The sequence below is a fragment of the Corvus kubaryi genome, unplaced genomic scaffold, assembly GCF_017639235.1.
Source record: "Corvus kubaryi isolate FWS band 111438036 unplaced genomic scaffold, C.kubaryi_AGA036_p1.0 37398, whole genome shotgun sequence".
In the NCBI taxonomy this organism is placed as follows: Eukaryota; Metazoa; Chordata; class Aves; order Passeriformes; family Corvidae; genus Corvus; species Corvus kubaryi.
Genome location: NW_024581137.1, coordinates 50,269,446 through 50,287,806, shown reverse-complemented (window position 1 = coordinate 50,287,806; position 18,361 = coordinate 50,269,446). Strand labels below are relative to the sequence as shown.

The following is an 18,361-nucleotide window of genomic DNA, read 5'->3' as shown; positions in this document are numbered from 1 at the left end:
GGACACCAGATTGTTATGTTAACAATGAGCAACTATGGGGAAAATGCTGAATGTACAGCATTTTTTTTTTTTTGGCAAACTGCATATTGATTATGTGAGAAGCAGGAAATAAAAGTAAGGAAGGTATGTCAGAAAAGAAAGATACATAAGATCAATCTAACAAACAAGAAAGAAAGATGAATGAAGAAATAGGAGAGGAGTTGTAATAAGGAAGTGAGAGAAAAGACAAATGCTGTTACTAGCTACTGCAATCTGGCCAAGCTACAGCTCGTCATCATTTTAAGTATCTACAATAGCTGCTGCTGAATGCTGAACTGCTTTGCATTTGCTATTGCTCCAGCCAAGCCAGAGCTGAAAGAAAAGCAAAATGTATAGATGGATACAAGTGGCAGAGGAGGCTTCCTAAATAAGGTTTATATTAACCTGTAGCTCAGGAGAAACACAGCACAGTGTTGTATTTTATATACACATAAAATATAAATTATAAAATGTAGAGGATAGAGCATAAAGGACGTGATATAAGCTAACACACAAGAGTCTGCAGTATATAAATCTTAATTTACAGACTGAAAAAGCTAAGTTTTGGTGTCTACACATAAATATCTTCATGTAAAGTTAATGGAGCTTGATTTAGCCAGCTAAATACGAATATATTTTGGACTGTTTGAGAAACTGTAGCGTAGATGAGACATTGCACAAGGATAACAGAGAGGACACAAGACCCAAAGACTTGTACCCTATTAGACCAGCATCTGAAGCTCACATAGGATACACAGTGGCATCCTAAAGCTATTCATTTCACTGTAAATACGAATACCAACTTTTGGCCATTGCACAGCTCTCCTCATGTCACTGCACTGACTGGCTTCTCACTGGCTGTATCAGGGGCTTTGACACCCGGCTCACATGGAGGCAGCTACATGGAGACACTTAAATTGAGGCATCCTAATCTACAATTTCACACATTCATGCCCAGAAAACTTGGCTTCAACACCTCAGTGTAGGTTTCTACTGATATTTGAGTGTCCTAAGAACACTCGGGCTAGCAGGCAGGAGCATCCCGCAGAGCTTGTGTTATACCTGCTAGTTCTGCCTAGATACCTTGAGTACTTACAGCATCTCAAACACTGGATTCCTGTGTTTAAATGACTGAGTTGAGAATAAAATATCATTACTATCTGGATTATTTAAACAGTGACCAATACTACAGTAGTATGTCATCTCAATCTTCTACTTCTCTCACAGTGGCACTGCAACTTGATGGAAATATATTATTTTTGTTGTTAGATGGAGATTGAAAGCTTGGCAAAGTAAGACTCACATCTTTCCTCTGTCTTTTGTTTCCTTTTAATCAGATACTTCTGAAGGAACAGAACCAACAAACAAGGCTGCAAACAAGGAATATGGGCAAATTTGGGTTGTCCAAATCCAGGCCTCACAGAACAGGGCAAATCTTACAGCAATCAACCTGGCACATTCTGCCTGGATCATAATTCTCTTCCTTCTAGATTTAGACTGATCTATTTTTTTTTTCCCATACAAAGCACTACACAGAACTCCACTGAATTAAGAAAGTGAAGAACTACTGAGGAAAAGTGGAGCAATCCGAAGACGATGAAAAATCATAATCTGCTGATTATCATTATTTTGCCTACAGATGATCTGCAGAAAGTGGAACTTTTCTTTGCTCTGAACTGCTCAAGTTCATTCATTTCAGAGCACAATTTGTACATGCACCTGTAATATGGGTAATGCACACAACCCTCTGCTCAGGTGTTCCCATCTTTGGTGCACAACCCCTGGCTGTGCTCTAAAGGCAAGCCAGCCTCAGATCTGGGTGCATGTTTTGCCTGTAACTGCTTTGCTTTCCTTTAGAGGAAAGCCAAAGCACAGAGATAAGCAGGTTGCTTTAATGTATACCATGACCCATGGACACGGCTATGGTGGACAGTTTTTGATAGATGTTCACTGCAAAAAGTTGTTTGCCAAATGTTTTAAATACCTGTATATATTCATGGTATACATAAATAAAACATACGGTATTGCCTCTATTGAGATGGGTTTATTTTTCAGAGATGCAAAAAGAGAATAAAAATTTGGAAAGCTTTTCTTGAGCTGCTCATGTATTCATACATAAAATAGGCATCACTAAATTATAGCACTAAATATAAACACCATGTGCCCTAAATTATAGCAATCTGCTTGTTGATTGGATAAAAGGATACAGTTTTGTTAGGTCCAGGTAACTTGAATTGTTAGTATTTTTTTAACTTGTAATTAGTTAAGTGTAGTGTCAAGGTGTTCTGCTATCAAGTATTTTAAAAGCTGTTTGTAAATAGAAAAGTTAGGTGTAAGAGTAGTCTATGATAAAATTGTGATAATAATTAAATCAGTTATATAATCAGTAAAAATAATATTGTATTACTTCAAGACTGGTTCAGAAAGAAAAATGCAAAGCAAATACAACACGATATTAAAGCTTCTTTGAAGCCTTTCTAAGATGAAATCTTCTACGTGAATTGGCAACCTTGTTCTACCTTGTCAAGGTGATTATGAATATGAAAGGAGTAAGGAAACACTAATAAGGCATTACTCTGTGAGAATGCACTGAATACAGCATAATAACTTTGTAGAATATCAAAAGCATATCAGGTTTGCTTCTTCATACATTATGAAGCAAATCTATGGCTTTTTTTGCTATAGTTTTCATGCCTAACACAGTTAAAAAAAAAAATGTGGACAAACTGGACTTTCTCATCTCAGTCTAATCTTAGAGTCTAAAATAACCACTGCCTCATCAAAATTTAATATTGTTTAAACTCTATGCCATACTTTCCACCCATCAACAAAGTAGCAAGTAGTTTAAACATATATAACAGGACAGCTGTTTACCAGTGCACAGCAACTTCAGAAAGTGAAGGCAGGTAATTTTGTGCAATTCAGTCAAAAAGGAAAATTCCCAGTGCACTAATATTTGTAATAGAAGTTTCCACATTGAAGAAAAAAAGCAAATATAGCATTTTACCCTTTTAAATGTACTAGAATATTTTTTGTTGAAACTTCAGATAAATTGCAGTCACCCTATCCATGTCCAAATTCCTTCACAGGCAGCATTGATTCAGTCTAGACCCAGGTATGGGAAAAACAGGCATAAAAACATGCCATGGAAGAAGCAATGGAAGAGCAACAAAGGCTGGCTGATACATCCACATGGTACAGTATGATGAAAAGAGAATCTGTCACCATCCCTGAGGGTATTTAAAAGACATGTACACGTGGTACTCAGGGATGTGGTTTAGTGGTGGCTTGGCAGTGCTGGGTTAATGACTGAATTGATGATCTTAGAGGACTTTCCCAACCCAAATGATTCTGTGACACCCAAGCTAAAAATCTCTGCTCTTTAGCACTGTCAGAGCCATGATACTTCTGGATTCAGAGGTAGAAAAGTCTACTCTGAAGGTTTCTATCTTATAGCTCATTGTATAATGAAGACACTTATAGCTTCATTGTATCATGAAGTTTCTACTTATCGAATAACCAGCACCAATTTCTGGCAACATCTGTAGCTCCTATGCTGTCTCTCTGGCAGCAACAAAAACCAGCCTCATTTACGAGCAGGCACTTGAAATATCTTAAGATGGTCTGACTGTAGGTCCATATTGATAGAACACTTTACACAGGAAGATTAACTTGGATCGATACATATTTGCATGGAAAATTTTCTCTTCCTATCATGTCAGTTAAGTGCTGTTTTTTTCAGGATGCAAAAGGGCACAGAAAGCTTGCACTACTTCAACTTTCATGGTGACTACTTTAGAACTTCTCAACAGGCCTGATCCCAAAACACACAGAAGTCAGCAAACTGCTGTTGTTGCCCCAAAAGGCTTTTGACCAGCACCATATTTAGTTGGGAGAATTAATACTGCCAAGTTGCTCTAGTCCACTCCTGAGCAGCAAAGTACTGCAGAAACAGCCACTACATAAACAAAAGAGACAAAGCCTGCTGAAGCAAATATGCAAGGACTGATGGGCTCAGTGAAATTATCATGTCCTTCCAAAGAATCTTCACTCTAAATCTGTCTATGACATTTACTTAACGTGTTACCTGTCATTTCCCCATTTCTAAAGGAGGAAAAGTACTTGCCCAAGGCTCTCTTAGGGAAAATTAAGGTTTTCAGGGCACTTTAAAAATTAAACCAGCTATATATGTTTGCCAAGCTATCCAGCTGGATTGTGGGCACACTGATTGAGAGAATTTTGGTTGCTGTGGACTGTGCATATATTCTCAGTTTCATTTTTGTTTCATTGGTTGCTTAATGAAATATGTGTCCATACATTACTAATGTAATCTATGAGATATATATATGTCTGCATAGGAAAAGTATGTTACTTTTATTTCAAGCTCAAAAGGTGGCTGCTTACAGGAAAGAGCAGATTCTAGGAATATAAGCATCGGTTCCTTTTTTTAATCACTATTTTTATTTTTCTCTTTTTATCCTAAGCCTTGCAGAGAGAAGCCAGTTTGCAGACTTATCCACTGAAGCCTAAAGGGGCTCCTTTAGTACCGCTGAGTATCTGATAAACAGATCTAGCTCTGTCTATAGACTGCTGGTATTACTGCTGGATGGACAAGAGACCAACTTGTCTTGGTCAGAAGAAGAGACTTCTGTTGAATAGCTACAGATGCCACTCTTGTACAGAAGTTATATTCCAGCACTGAATATATGGAATTTTGTGAGACAGCACAGCTGCAGCACCGGTGTTATGTGGCACAGTTATGCATTTTTGTAGCACATAAGCAACTTACAAGGAGATAAACAGGGTCTGATATGACAACAGGACACACACCCAGCCCACAGCTGTAGCCACAGCTTTCTAGTACATCTAAAAAACACTCCACATTGTTTGCCTGCCATCTGCAGCTTTCACACCACTGTGCAAAGGATATTGGGGAACGTATCAAGAATTTAAAACACCATGATGCAAAGGGAGGTGTACATACAAGGTACTACAGCCAGTGAGCGGTTCTTCTGGACATTCTCCTCCTGCTGTGCAACAGCGCTGTCGTTGGGCTCAGCCTGGTAGGCGCACAGAGCTTCCCACTCCTTCTCCAGACGATTCTTGTTTTTCAGGTGATCTTCCATGTAGGACTGGAATTAAAAGGATACTGCATTAAGCATTGACTTAGCTAGGCTGAAAGCTAAGCTAAAAGGATGTTTCTCAAAGCATGGGAATTCTGAGATTTGGGGGGAAAAAAGGCTGTTTTAAGGTTAATTTATTTACTTAAGAGAGTTAACTTCAAGCTTATTTGTGCTATAAAAAATGAGAACGATAAAATATTCCTAACAGAGGAAATGCATGAAACCTCTGGTTACTGAGGTTTAGGAGAAAATTATTTCTTCTTCAGTACCTAGAAAACATAAGTCCAAATGTCTCTTTCATTAGGCAATGGAAAAGAAACAAAGTTCCATTGACAAAAATTACTAAAAACAACGACTCCTCTCAAAACAAAGGCTTTTACAACTAAAGTTCAAGCACATATGCACATCACAACAGTGATAAAGATGTTGAAAATAATGTAAAAATTGCCAGGCTGAACTGTCACAGCTCAAGGACTGGGTCATCAGAAACTCATCTTGCAGACAAACTGGCAAGGAGCGAGCCTTGAACTGAGGAGGTGTTGTTAATTAACATTAACATATGTTGTTAAAGATTGTACATTACATTCAGTTAACAGTACTAGGAAAAGCATCACCAAAGAAAACTGTCTGTGGCAAGAATGACGGCCCATCAAAGTATATTGGTGCAGGTCTTAAGCTTTTGCAGATCTCCCAAGGCTAGAGATCCAGTCCAGCAGTGGATCAGGAATTCAGTTCCTTTTTTTTTTGAGAAAAGTGAACCAAAACCCTTTTCCTTCACCCCATGGATCAGAAAATAAACCAAGTATGTAAGGAAAAGAAAGCAGAAAAGAGGAAGGGTGGGGGAACCCAGAAATCTTCCCCTCCCTTTAACACAAAATTAAGAAAGTGACCACTTGGTACTGTAAGCCTACTTACACAGCCTCATTACCTTGCAGAGCCTGCAATCTGCTCCTACAACAAGCAAGAGAACCATCTCACATTACACCCCTGTCCATATTTGTAAATTAGACTCCATACTGCCTTTACTAGGTAGGTTGAAATTAACATTCTTAAACACATTTAAAAAGGGACAGACTGTTTAGGAGACAGGCTCAGGGCTGGGGTCAATAGCAAAGCTTCTGGCCCAAACATCAATCACAGCGGTTATTGCTGGAACCTTCACTAGTACAGCCCAATCTGTAGCAAACCTTGTCTAGAAAAAGCTCCCAGAAAGGATTCACTGTAAAGCATAAAAAGCACTTTAATTGCTTAGAAAACCTTCCCTGTAGACAATCTCTGTGATGTTGAATTGTTCTTCCTGAATGTGCTTTAAAGAAGAAAGGCTCTCATGCCCTCTTAACAGGTTTAACAGAAGGTGTAAAAAGCTTGCAGCTTGTCTTCTGCCAAACAGGAGCTCTGCAAAGCTGTTGTGCCACTGTGCTTCCCACCTGGCTGGCAGGGCAGGATGCTGCTCCCTCTTGCAGCTTGAACAGTTTTTTGATGACAAAAGAGCACCTGACACACAGCTTTGTTTGGTGCAGGGCTTGTCGGGCGCCCGTGTCCTTACACAAGGTTTGTAAATCAAACCTGGTACTGAAAAACCAATTCAAGAAGTGACGCTTCCAGAAGGGATGTCTTTAAGGACATAGAAAGATATTGCATTAGAAGAAAGATTTCTAAAGAAGGTAAAAAATAGTGGAATTGGCCTAGATACAATCAAAACACCTACTGTGTGATTGCTTTTTTCTACAACGAAGGAAAAAGCACTGCAGTGGACAGAGCTGTGACCTGACGGACGCAGAGCTGGGAGATCGCCGTGGCCCCGCTGTGTGTCAGGGTGTGGGTCAGGTAACATGTTCCCAGCATTAACTTGCAAGTTAACAGGAGGAAACCATCCTCAAATAGTTTGTTTGTCCTTGTCAAAAGGCTGTTGCTACTGGGGAAAGGAGGGAGGCTAAAATCCTGTTCTTTTCTCCTAGCAAATCTGTGCCTGGATATGTACACTGAACAACAACAACAACAACAGCAACCAAAAAAAAAAAAAAAAAAAAAAATCCCTCCAGAGCAGAGACTTGCTGGTACATAAGAATTTTTATGAGGCAAAGCAAAAAAATAGCAAAATCTTCCAATACCACAGAGCCAAGACTGCTGGCTTCAGAGTAGCTGTTTAGCATGCAGCAGAGATCAGGCAGTCAAGGACCAGCCCGTAGCATCTTCCCATTTTAAACCACATTTTTATAATCTGATTCATTTTGACATGCCCATCACCAATGTCCCACAGACTTCAGGGACATTTTATGCAGATATACAGATCTGCCAACACTGAATCTCTCCAAAATACTGGTACGTCCACAAAGCTATAGGAAAGGGCCATGAACATTGGATTCCAAAGGCAGGGCTGAATGTAGTAAGGAGCTTTTTGTTGACTCCAACTTGCCTCTTTGAAGATTTCAAGGATTGCATTTTAAAAATAAATTTAATTTCCTTTTTAAATCATCAAATCTGACACAGTTAATGTTAAGTTTAGAGTTAAGGTAAATTGACTGCTTTTACTGCACATGAACTTTTAAATAACTCACTGCTCCTCAGAAGCTTTTACTTTCACCTTCATTTTTCAGATAATCTTGAGTGTAAAGATAAATGAATTTTCAAATGAAAATATTGAAATCTTTACTTTAACCAACCATTTTTTGTGTGGTTTCCATTCCTGGATCACATGGATCAGATTCACAGGGCACTTCCTGACAGACCTTGTAGAGGGTTTGACTATTTGAATGCACCCATGGAAGGCTCTCCACAATATGAACTTCCGCTTTACACACATTTTTAAAAGCTACTGAGAAAGAAGCTGCTTTAAAACGTTCAGGAGCCAGACAATTCCCTCAGTGTTAAGTAATCTTTCATTTACAGTCCTTCAGAGCCCCTATGCTCATCCCCATTTTGCTAAACAGAAGCTTAGTGATTTTGAAACACTCTCTTGGGAGATGCTGGATGCATTAAATTGAGTGGAACTTCTGATATTTTAGAGATTGTACGTCTACTCAAATCCACTCCTTAATTAGGATGTTTTGATGAGACATTCTGCAGTGTTTGCCTGGTACAAAAGAAATTCATTACCAACATGTCAAACACGCACATGATTGTCCTTGTCCCAGAGCAGCAGGTAAAATAAATAGAGGTTGTCACCACTGTTATTGCAATGCTCCTCAAGCCTGCTGAAAAAAGCAGAGGTCTAGTTTCACCAGTATGTGCATGAGGCAAGTCCTGTAATCCCAAGTATATGCCATCATTCAAACAAACTCCATCTGCTTGCACAGGTCTTTCGATGCACCTTAAATCCCATTAATCCTATTTTCCTTCCACAGGGCCTCACCTGCAACGACAACTGGTAGCCCAGTTCATGCTTTCTGTTGTTTAGACAGAGGAGATACTCTTGCTACCAAACATGCTGTGGGGATAAGGAGGATGTGCTGACATTATGTGGACAGAGTGGATGTGCTATAAAATCTATTGTTACTGTGAGACATGCGAGTTGTAAGGCAAAAGAGGCACTTTCAGCCAGAGGATGAGAAGCTGTCCCAGGGACAATGAATGGCCAAAAGAGATGGTGCCAGTGACACATATTAAGACAGATTCCATGTGCCTGCACACAGGCACAAAGACAGAGCACAGTAGCCTGGCTTGGCTATGGTAGAACATGGCTTTGTTAGAGCTTCAAATCACTTCAGGTTTGTTGTTGTTGGTGGTTTTTTTATTCTTTTTGTTTTTCAGGAGGGGTGTCCAATCCATGCTCTATGACTAAATAAGGTTAAAAATATAACCATTAAATTCTAATTGACTGGTCAATCTCTAAATCATAGAACTATGGAATAATTTATCTTGGAAAAGTTTCTCAGATCATTGAGTCCAACTGGTAACGCAGCACTGCCAAGTCCACCACTAAGCCATGTTCCTCAGTACCAAATCTATATGTCTTTTAAATAACTCCAGAGATGGTGGTGACTCCATCACTGCCCTGGGCAGCCTGTTCCAGTGCCTGACAGCCCTTTCAGCAAAGAAATTTTCCCTAATACCCAATCTAAACCTCCCCTGGCACAACTTGAGGTCATTCCCTCTTCTCCTATCACTTGTTACTGGGGTGAAGAGACAAAATACTTTCTTCAGAGATAATATGGTTTGCATCTGTCACAATATTTGTTTTAAAAATGCCTATTTTATTAGCTGATGTTCAGTTACCACAATTATTTTTGACAACATAGTTCCAATATGGTACTTGAGTAGAAACCCTTTTCATGACTGAGGATGCATCTTTTGGTGAAAAGATGTGCAGCTCTCAAATCGACAGACCTTGACAGGTCTAATCGAATTTCAAATGTCAGCTGAAGACATGGATGTGAAATTATCTTAATCCTTGTGAACAGTGACCGCTCAAACCCACAGTGTTCACCCAACAGTGTGGGAGCCACTGCTTTCAAACTGCTGCTGCTTTTGCCAGGGACGCAGAGGCCCAGGCAGTGCTGTCATGCTTCCCTGGGTTCCTCAGAAGGAATGTGCAGAGGAGAGAATTTGTCTTTGCCATCATATAGCAAATTGTGCAGTAAAAGACTGTACTTGAAAAAGTTTGTTTTGTATTCTCTCCAATTAATTTAAGCAACGGCTTTTTTCGCTTTTTTTCCTTGCAGACTCATCGGTTGCATCGTTCTGGCCCAGGATGCCCTAGAATTCTTGCTCCTCTGTTTCAACTTCTTTGTGTTCTTTAGCACACATTGCATTGACTACATACAAGAGGAACACTTTTCTGCATAAACCCAATTTGCTTTCAACACCACATATGGTTTTGTCCTTCCTTCCTTTTTCTGGCTTAATACCTTATCATTAGTGGCTTCACAGTAAATTTCTCTGTTCCCACTCATATTACTCACAGAGCTATAGAATTCAGAGACAGAAGAAGCCTATCTGATTACCTGCTTCCAGGCCTTCAAATAATGTCATTTCTTGTACTACACTAGAATCTTTCTAACATTTGGCTGCTCTGTATCTAAAGCAGAAGCCTAAAGCACAGCTCATTATTACTTCTTGGGACTCTAACTGTTCTGAACTATACACTGTATACCTGGAAATATACAAATATTTTCAATAAGGAATACTAGTTCTCATTTGAGATGGTTTCTTCAGAGATGTCAACAATATTGCTTTTCTATTTCAAACTTGTTACTCATTTTCACCAAGTCATTTATTTTAACTTTAGTCTGCTTGCTCATAATATTGCTGTTCTCCATAATTCCTGCTTGTATATATTCCAGTGTCTTCACAGATCATGAATTAATGGATCTATGCAAATTATAGATATGTCTTCTTGCGACTCTTCAAAGATAATTTATTTGTTGCATGTGTTTTTAGGTTTAACATTTTCAGACTTTTGAATTACTCCTCTGTTATCACATCTGTGCAGAACTTTAGACTGTGATAAAAGCCATTGTCACTTGCACTCACTTCCACATCATTATTTAAAAAGTTAAATATAACTGGATCTAAGAGCAATTCCTATACTATGCCAGACACTCCTAGACATAGCTTTCGATCATTACTTTTTGTATATCACCCTTTTGCTCCATTTCAATCCACATAATTATCCTCTAAAAAATTGACAGTAATTTTTCAATTAACTATTCATGAGACAGTGTCAAGACTTTATTAAAATCTTTATGTATTACATCTGTTGTTTTCACTTCACCTACTTGGTTTTGTAGTTTTACTTAAAAGCAATCAGGTTTGTCCAGGCAAGATTTGCTCTTTATAAAATTATGCATATTCTTACTCATTGTTTAGCTATCCAATGGAAAGGGTGAAAGAGATTAGCAGACACACAAAGGAAGGACTCCAGCCTTCCCCATCCTCTTAAATGACACCCGTACATCTTTTTTCCTTTTATGCCCTTGAAAAATCTCTCTCCAGATAATCAGCAACTCCTTTTTCAATATGTGCTCCATTATTTTCTAGGGCTGGAGTCTGGACTTAGGGAATAGCAACAGAAAGGTTCATTTCTCTTCTATTTTCCTTCTCCCCACTCCTCTTTTATAAAATGATCACTTTATTCTTCTATTTTGGTGCAGCCAAACTTGTCCAGACCTGATCAGATAAAGCTCCCTGAGATCAGTGTCACTATTAGAACCTTGAGCCATATTCAGATCCCGCAGAGCATCATAATGTTTTTTCCACATTTTCTAAGCATTTCTCACTTCCCAGCATGGTTTCATAGTAACACTGAAGTTACTTTGGAGTCTTGTTTGCAGAAGATCTGACTTTGTCCCTGAGTTGCCCTGGTGTTCTTGCACAGACAGAAGGCTGGGAGTTCACCACACGTGTTTACATGAAGAGACTTTCAGTGGTGCTGAAACATGGGAGCAGAGCCAAAGTATGCCCATGCTTTCCTGCCTTTCTTCCTAGCAAAGCAAACCTTAAATAAATAGAGGATGCACTATCTCAGCCAATTTCAGTCTTTCCATCGACTAGCATGTTAAGAACATCAGTTTTCTCCAATAGTTGTTCCATGGAAGCCCCACAGTTGTTTCTGATGTTCTAATCCAACCAACCCACAATAATGCAGAGCCTGTAAATCTTACCAAGAAAGCTCCATCTCTGAAGCATCAATCCATAACTGTCAGAAACACGAGCTTTAGTCTAGAATATCAAGTTTTCAATATTAACTGCAAAGAAATGTGACTTTATTGGGGTAGTTATATTTGGCTTATATAGACATATAAAATGAAAAATTCTGTTGTGGTAGCTCATTGTCAGTATCTCACAGAACTTGTATCTGGAAGAAATCTCAGTGAATTACTATCTGGCCATAAAGTCTCACATGCTTTCAATCCTGGGGAGTGTTCTGCATCCACTGCTTTACTGCAAGCAGGATTTCATCACCTGATTAGTCAGTCATTTCAGGCTGAAGGCTCCTTTCTTTTTTCTGTCGTGTCCTGTGCCATCTCAGATCTCCTGCTTACAATAACCACAAATGAAAAAAAATATAGGAAATAAAAAAGTGGGAATTTGTATTTTCTCTTTGTAAAAGACCCTGAGAAATTATTTTTCCTCCTCCATGTTTGCAGCCATATTACTACCATGATATGTTTTGATTTAATGTTTCTCATATTCCTCAGAACATGATTACACCAGTGAAAAAAATATTTTTGAGGCTTTTCAGTTATGTACTGAAAAATACCATGGAGCTCTACTTGTAATTTGGCATAAAACACTACTAATATCATACATAATATGGTAGGTGATGAAGGAAAACTAAAAAAAAAAGACAGAGGGAGGCATTTCACTGACAAAGCAACTATTCAGTGTGGTTGAGAATAATATCCCTAGATTGCTTCAAACAGGTTGCATTATTAGGAAATAATTTAACTTCCATGGTGATACCAGCCAACAATAAAAATGACATTCCATAGTTTCAGTTTCATATTTTTAGATGTAAAGCTCATTGTAAACACCTAAACGTGGTCTTAGAGAGCAGTTGTGCTTTCAGCATGCCATCTAAAATAATGTTAAATTACTGTTCCTGGTTTGCTAGAGAAGTATCACCTTTGCACAAGGAGTGCAAGGCATTATCTACCAGACTGGACCAGTGAACAACTTTTGCAAGAATGGCTGTAATTCACAAGTATATTAGATGGCCACCTATTTTCTGTTTACCTAAATTAATATAGCCTTGATGCAGTGTATATCACCATCTCTCCTTCTCTTAATGCTCTGATAATAGAGTTTTGTAACCTGTAAAAGGATTACTTCAATCCAATCAGCAGGTGCTGGGATCAGTGTGTGTCACACAAACACTTGCTAATCCCTTTTCTTACAGCTCCCAGCTGCCAAAGGTGTTCAATGAAATCCCAATGAAATGGATGGATACAACCTGGTGTGGACTGACACAGGTTGTCATCTCTGGAGGAAATCTTGGAAAATACAAGTGATGTTAAGCATTGCTTAAAACTGAATGGTGCAGGCAAGTATACTTTTAAAAAGAAATTCAGCTAAGAAGTTAAACATTAAAAAAATGGAATGCTTAATTATGAAGTATTTACTCTACCTGGCTCTCTAAATATAGCAGAAGATAAAGAAATTCATTCTACAAGGAATCCCTTCTCAAGGAATATCAGCTACTTAATGGTGTCTTCTAGGTCTTAAAATAAAACCACCCTCATCTCCTCCTCCTTACCCCCTTTCTTGAAATCTAAATTATGCCTATGAAGTTTCACCCCTGCAATTACTTTGCTTTAAATAAACCTCAACAAAAAAGAGAAGATGATTGCCATAAAAGGAATATAATTTTCTCCCTTACAATCCCTGTATTTCTATAGCACGTTCTTGTCCAACTGTCAGAAAGTGCTCACATTACTTCTGCAGGGGAGGCAAGTATCACTGCTGCTTCACAGATGGGGGATGAAAGGGCAGAAACACCAAAATGAATTTCCCAGGGTCACAGAATATGCTCCTAATACACTAATTTTTGCAGGAATATTCTTGACAGATGTTTTTTCCTTACCCCATGATCATGTTTATAGAGATGGCTAAAGGTCAGGCAACATTAATGAATCCATATCTGATAACATTTTTGTAATCACAAGTATACCAAATATTCTGAATGTGATGGAATTAGTACGGGTTTTTGGTTGGGGGTTTTGTTTAGAAGTACATGGTTTAAGTGGCTGGTGAGTAGATGAATTTATGCACATGTTGAATGCTGTTTATATGAATACATGCTAAGGTAAATAATATATATGTAAAAGGTGAATTATCCAGAATCAGTTTCTAAAATTTCTGTACTTCTTATAGTAGATTTCACTACAGAAATCTTAAATAATAAACAGCCTTTAAAAGAAGACTATTCAAAAATTAAGGTCTAAACCTCTTAGCCAAATACTGTTATTTCACAGCACGGGATATGTTGTGACATTTCTTAAAGCCAAAAATAAATCCAAAACAAGGAAAGACTCAGCCCAAACCTCCCCATTAAAGACAGCTCTGCAGTACAGGAACTGGTGCCAAGGAGAGTGTCAGCTGAATTCGTCAGCTGAGACATTTTGGGAAGCATTTCTGGTAGCTTTGCTAAAATGTAAAAGCACAAGCTACACAGTTGAATAAAAACTAGCTGGAAAACTGAACAAAAATATACATATCAAGTCCTTTGACTCTTTTTGATAAATATTGACACCCAACACCATTCTCACAGGAAACTGCTATTTTCTTCTAACACAATCAATTTTTCAGATGATCCTTTCTCGCTTCATTTTCTTACTAATGTTTTGAACACCATACCACAATCCAAGACATATCTATGATTCATTTATATGTCTGTTGTGTGTCTGAAATGAAAACTTAAAAAATATATTACTGCACACTAATTACCTGGCTGAAAACACAAAACCAAATTTCCTGGCTTCTTCTTCTCGTAGCCCTGCTAACTCAATTAAGCATCTAAATTTGGGTTCTCTGTTGGGTACTGTGTTTTCAAATTTAAATTTTAATGAATTAAAGTCTGTGTTTCTTTTCAGAGCGCTTGCATAGTCATCTTCATTTACTATATACATATGAATTACCAAGAGATAAATAAAGAATTCTGAAAATGTCATGTTTAAAAATAATCTTCTCTTCAAGTGTAGTCAAGTTCTTCAGAGGTAATGAAACCAGTAAAACCCAAGCAACCATGACCAAGTATATCCAAATGATACAGAACATGATGTGATTTATAGATAGTCTGGAAAAATAAGACTGTGTTAAACACTGGCCATCTTGAGGGTAGAAAGGAAAATATTACTTTTACAGACATAATACCCCTACTAGAGCAAAGGGATAAGTACTTACTTACTGCTACTCTTAAACCTGTGAATAAAAGTGAAAAGGTGCTTCTCCAGGAAAAAAATAATAACTCATAAAGGAAAACCCCTCTGCTTTTCAGTGTGGGTTTGGGGTTTTTTTGGGTGGTGAGGCAAGGTAAGATATCAAATTGATAGAGTTTGTGCCTAAACACACAAGAGGTTGTAGAAAATTGAGAACATGCAATATGAAATCCAAGAAGTCTTGCAACTCATGCTATACCCACAGCCCACAGGCAGACTACGCATATAAGAACAAGTGACCACATGGTCACCTCTGAGAAAAAGCAGGGAAAGAACAGACTGGATAATCAGCCTTTTCCTTAGAAAACTCCTGTAACAGAGACAGGACACTTCAAACTCCACAAACACCTTCAATGATCAAATCCTTGCTCTCAGGACCATTTTGGAACCATGTCCACTACCTAGGAAGTTCCATGTTTGCACACAGCAAACCACAGAAAAGCAACCCAGTTAGTGAACTGCCAGTTCCGTGGATGCAGAGCAAACTCAGTGCAAGAGTAAAAACCAAGAGCTTGACTATAAAAGACAGCTCAGAAAGCAGGTTGGATGAAACATTGGTTTTTGATGGTTAGACTTGATATTCGAGGTCTCTTCCAACCTAAATGATTTTATGATTCTGTGACAGTAAGCCATGAAGAAACTCTTTTTTCACAGAAGCCCTTCCAGGACTTAAAAGAACCTGCGGGAGAAGACACTTCTGCCCTACCCCTTCCATGTCACACTCACAGCCACGTTGAAACAACATGCAGTAGGAGAATAAGCAACATTGGCTGTGAGAAAGATGCAGCTGGCATCTACCCAGCTCCCAAATCTAGAGGAAGTGTCCCATTTTTCAGGTAACCTTTTATCTATGCACCATGGGATTTTCAACTGAGGCTGGCCTAGCTCAGAGATTCTCAAATATTTTTCTCATGAAAGCATTCAAAAGGGATTGTGAAGTGATGGTAGAAAAGCTTTAGAAGTGCATAAGCTGAAGACATTCTGCCTGCTCCTGGGACTCTTGGGTTTCCATGGAAGCCAGTAAAGGATAACACTTTAAAGAAGTTTGAGGAACACTGGTCTAATCCACAGATGAAAATATTTGAAGTGACAGAGGGCAAAATAAGAACAAGGAAAAAACAATGTGAAAGAGGACAGAAGAAGAAGAAGCCAAGAACAGACTGTAGAGGTCAACAAAGAAGTGAAATGATGAAAGAAGACACTATACTGCAAAGGAAGAAAGTCAGAAAAACAAAAACTGGAACATGGCTAAATAAGAAAATGCTATGGGAAGAAGTAAATTTTGGTCATAGCTGATAACTCTCAACATTTCCTTGCATGCTGTTTCTTTCCCTTGGAACCCTTTCCTTCAAATGCTGAACAAGGAGAATACATTGAGGGAGTGAGTAGTAGCTTTGAGTAGACAGTAAAAGTACAGCTGACTGTTAAACAGAAAGAAAAAGAACCTAAAATTTGGTGCATGTGCATGATTGCTAAGGATTTAGCAGATTGGGCATATATTCTTGAAGAAAACTTTTATCAGTTCAGAAGAGACTCAAAAAATGTGTGGAAGGCACCCTTTTCCATCACAGAGGTTATTTACTATAGACTGCACATCCTCAGTTTGGTTTTCACAAGTTTTTCCAGTATGTATTTAATATCTTTCAGTCAGCTCTCCAAATATGGAATATTTTGCTCTTAGATAATGAGGTGAAAACCAAACTCACAGAATGAAATCTGGCAAATCCAAGTCCAGAATTCCTTTATACTTTCATGTCTTAAAAAAGAGTAATGAGTGACAAAAAAGGGCAAAAATATTACCTTTCAATACAATCCTTTTTCTGTTAAAGCCAACATGATGAGTTGTGAGAGCACAGCACTGGGACACCAGTGAATGGGGGTCTACTTCTGGCTCTGTTTCCAACCTTAAGGTTTGTCTTGGTCAAGATGCTTCCCTGTCTGTGCCTGAGTTTCCTGGACTAAAAAGACAGGATAATGATATCAACCTTTAAAAAGAGCTTTGAATCCACTGATCAAAAGTAGTGTATAAGCATTGGCCTATTATTATTTTGGTTACTGAAGTGAGTTGAAAGGATACTGGTGACTTTAATCAAAATTTCTTTTATCAGGCCCCAGAATCCTACCTGAAGGACAAAGTTTCTCAAAATTCAGTTGTAAGGACACCATATGGTAAGTTGAAGGCTGGTGCATACCTTCAGATACCACAGAGTTTTCCAGACTACAACAGATCTACAAATGACACAAAAGTAATTTCTGGACTTCCAGAAGAAATAGTGTACTAGGCACCATTAGTAAATTTACTATAGCAACTAGACACTATCATGATGTTTTTAATTAAACTGGTCTAATGCAAACAAAGACACCAAAAGGTGAAAGGAGGCAATGAGGAATGAAGAAAGCACTTTTCTCAGGCAGGTATTACACACACACAGCCAGCAGAAGGACACCCCTCTGCTGGGAGCCAGCACTGCCCTGGGCACCTTAGGTTGCTGTGGTTAATAAACCCAATGTTTCCAGGTGCCTTCCCCAGCAGCAGATAAAGCAGTAGATAAATAGCTGCATCAGAAATACTCCTTCACTTAGAAAGCCTTGGGTTTGGGTTCTGCATTAGCTCCATCCTTGAAAAATTCCATCTCTTAAGTCCACCCCAGCCTACCACACTGGCATGGTGACTGTCTCTTACTGTCATGGTCTACATAGTTTGTTATGATTCTTACAGATTAAGAAGAACCCCTGATGCCTTTGACCTAACACATAATTATAATACATACAAAACATGATTTATGATGAAAGTGCTTCTCTGGGTATCATTACTGCATGCTATTTACCAACTGCTATGCTTAAGCTGAAGTTCCTTTGGTATTGTCTGATGCAAGAAGTGAATGTACACTCTAGGACACTTCCTGCTCCAATAGCACTCCATCTGCAAGACTGTTCCAAGGAACATTGTAGGACTACAGATAAAAGGTCAGTTCTGTAACCTGCAGTTTTCGGAGTGAGCCCAGTGAAGTTCCATGTGGTCCACACAGAGGTAAAGCTTGGAGTAATCTCATGGTAGAGCAGGTACATGAGGGTTTGTTGTGTTGATGGTACTTCTATACATAGTCCACTCATGCAAATAATGTCTTAAAGCATTTAAATGATCTCTATCTATTCCACTGGTAAAATTTGTCACTGGCAAAGACATGTGACATCTTTTCCATTAGCTTTTTTCTGTAATGTGACACAGGCAAATTAAAAAGGTTCTTTAACATACACCTCCTTCAGTACTGATGCGGCTGAGACCACTGCAAATTAAATTTTATAAATTATCACTGCTGTGCTTTTCGCCATTTATGTCAC

The 18,361-nt window shown here is 38.5% G+C and overlaps 1 protein-coding gene across 4 annotated transcripts in view; it reads right to left on the bottom strand.

Annotated features, from left to right (window-relative positions):
- PTPRN2 (protein tyrosine phosphatase receptor type N2) overlaps positions 1-18,361 on the bottom strand; it is a 654,654-nt gene that overhangs the window by 57,127 nt on the left and 579,166 nt on the right. For all 4 annotated transcript variants that reach the window (XM_042044446.1, XM_042044450.1, XM_042044448.1 and 1 more), the window contains one exon: positions 5,003-5,150. In XM_042044446.1, coding sequence (XP_041900380.1) covers positions 5,003-5,150 — 148 coding nt within the window. The remainder of the gene's footprint in view (positions 1-5,002; positions 5,151-18,361) is intronic.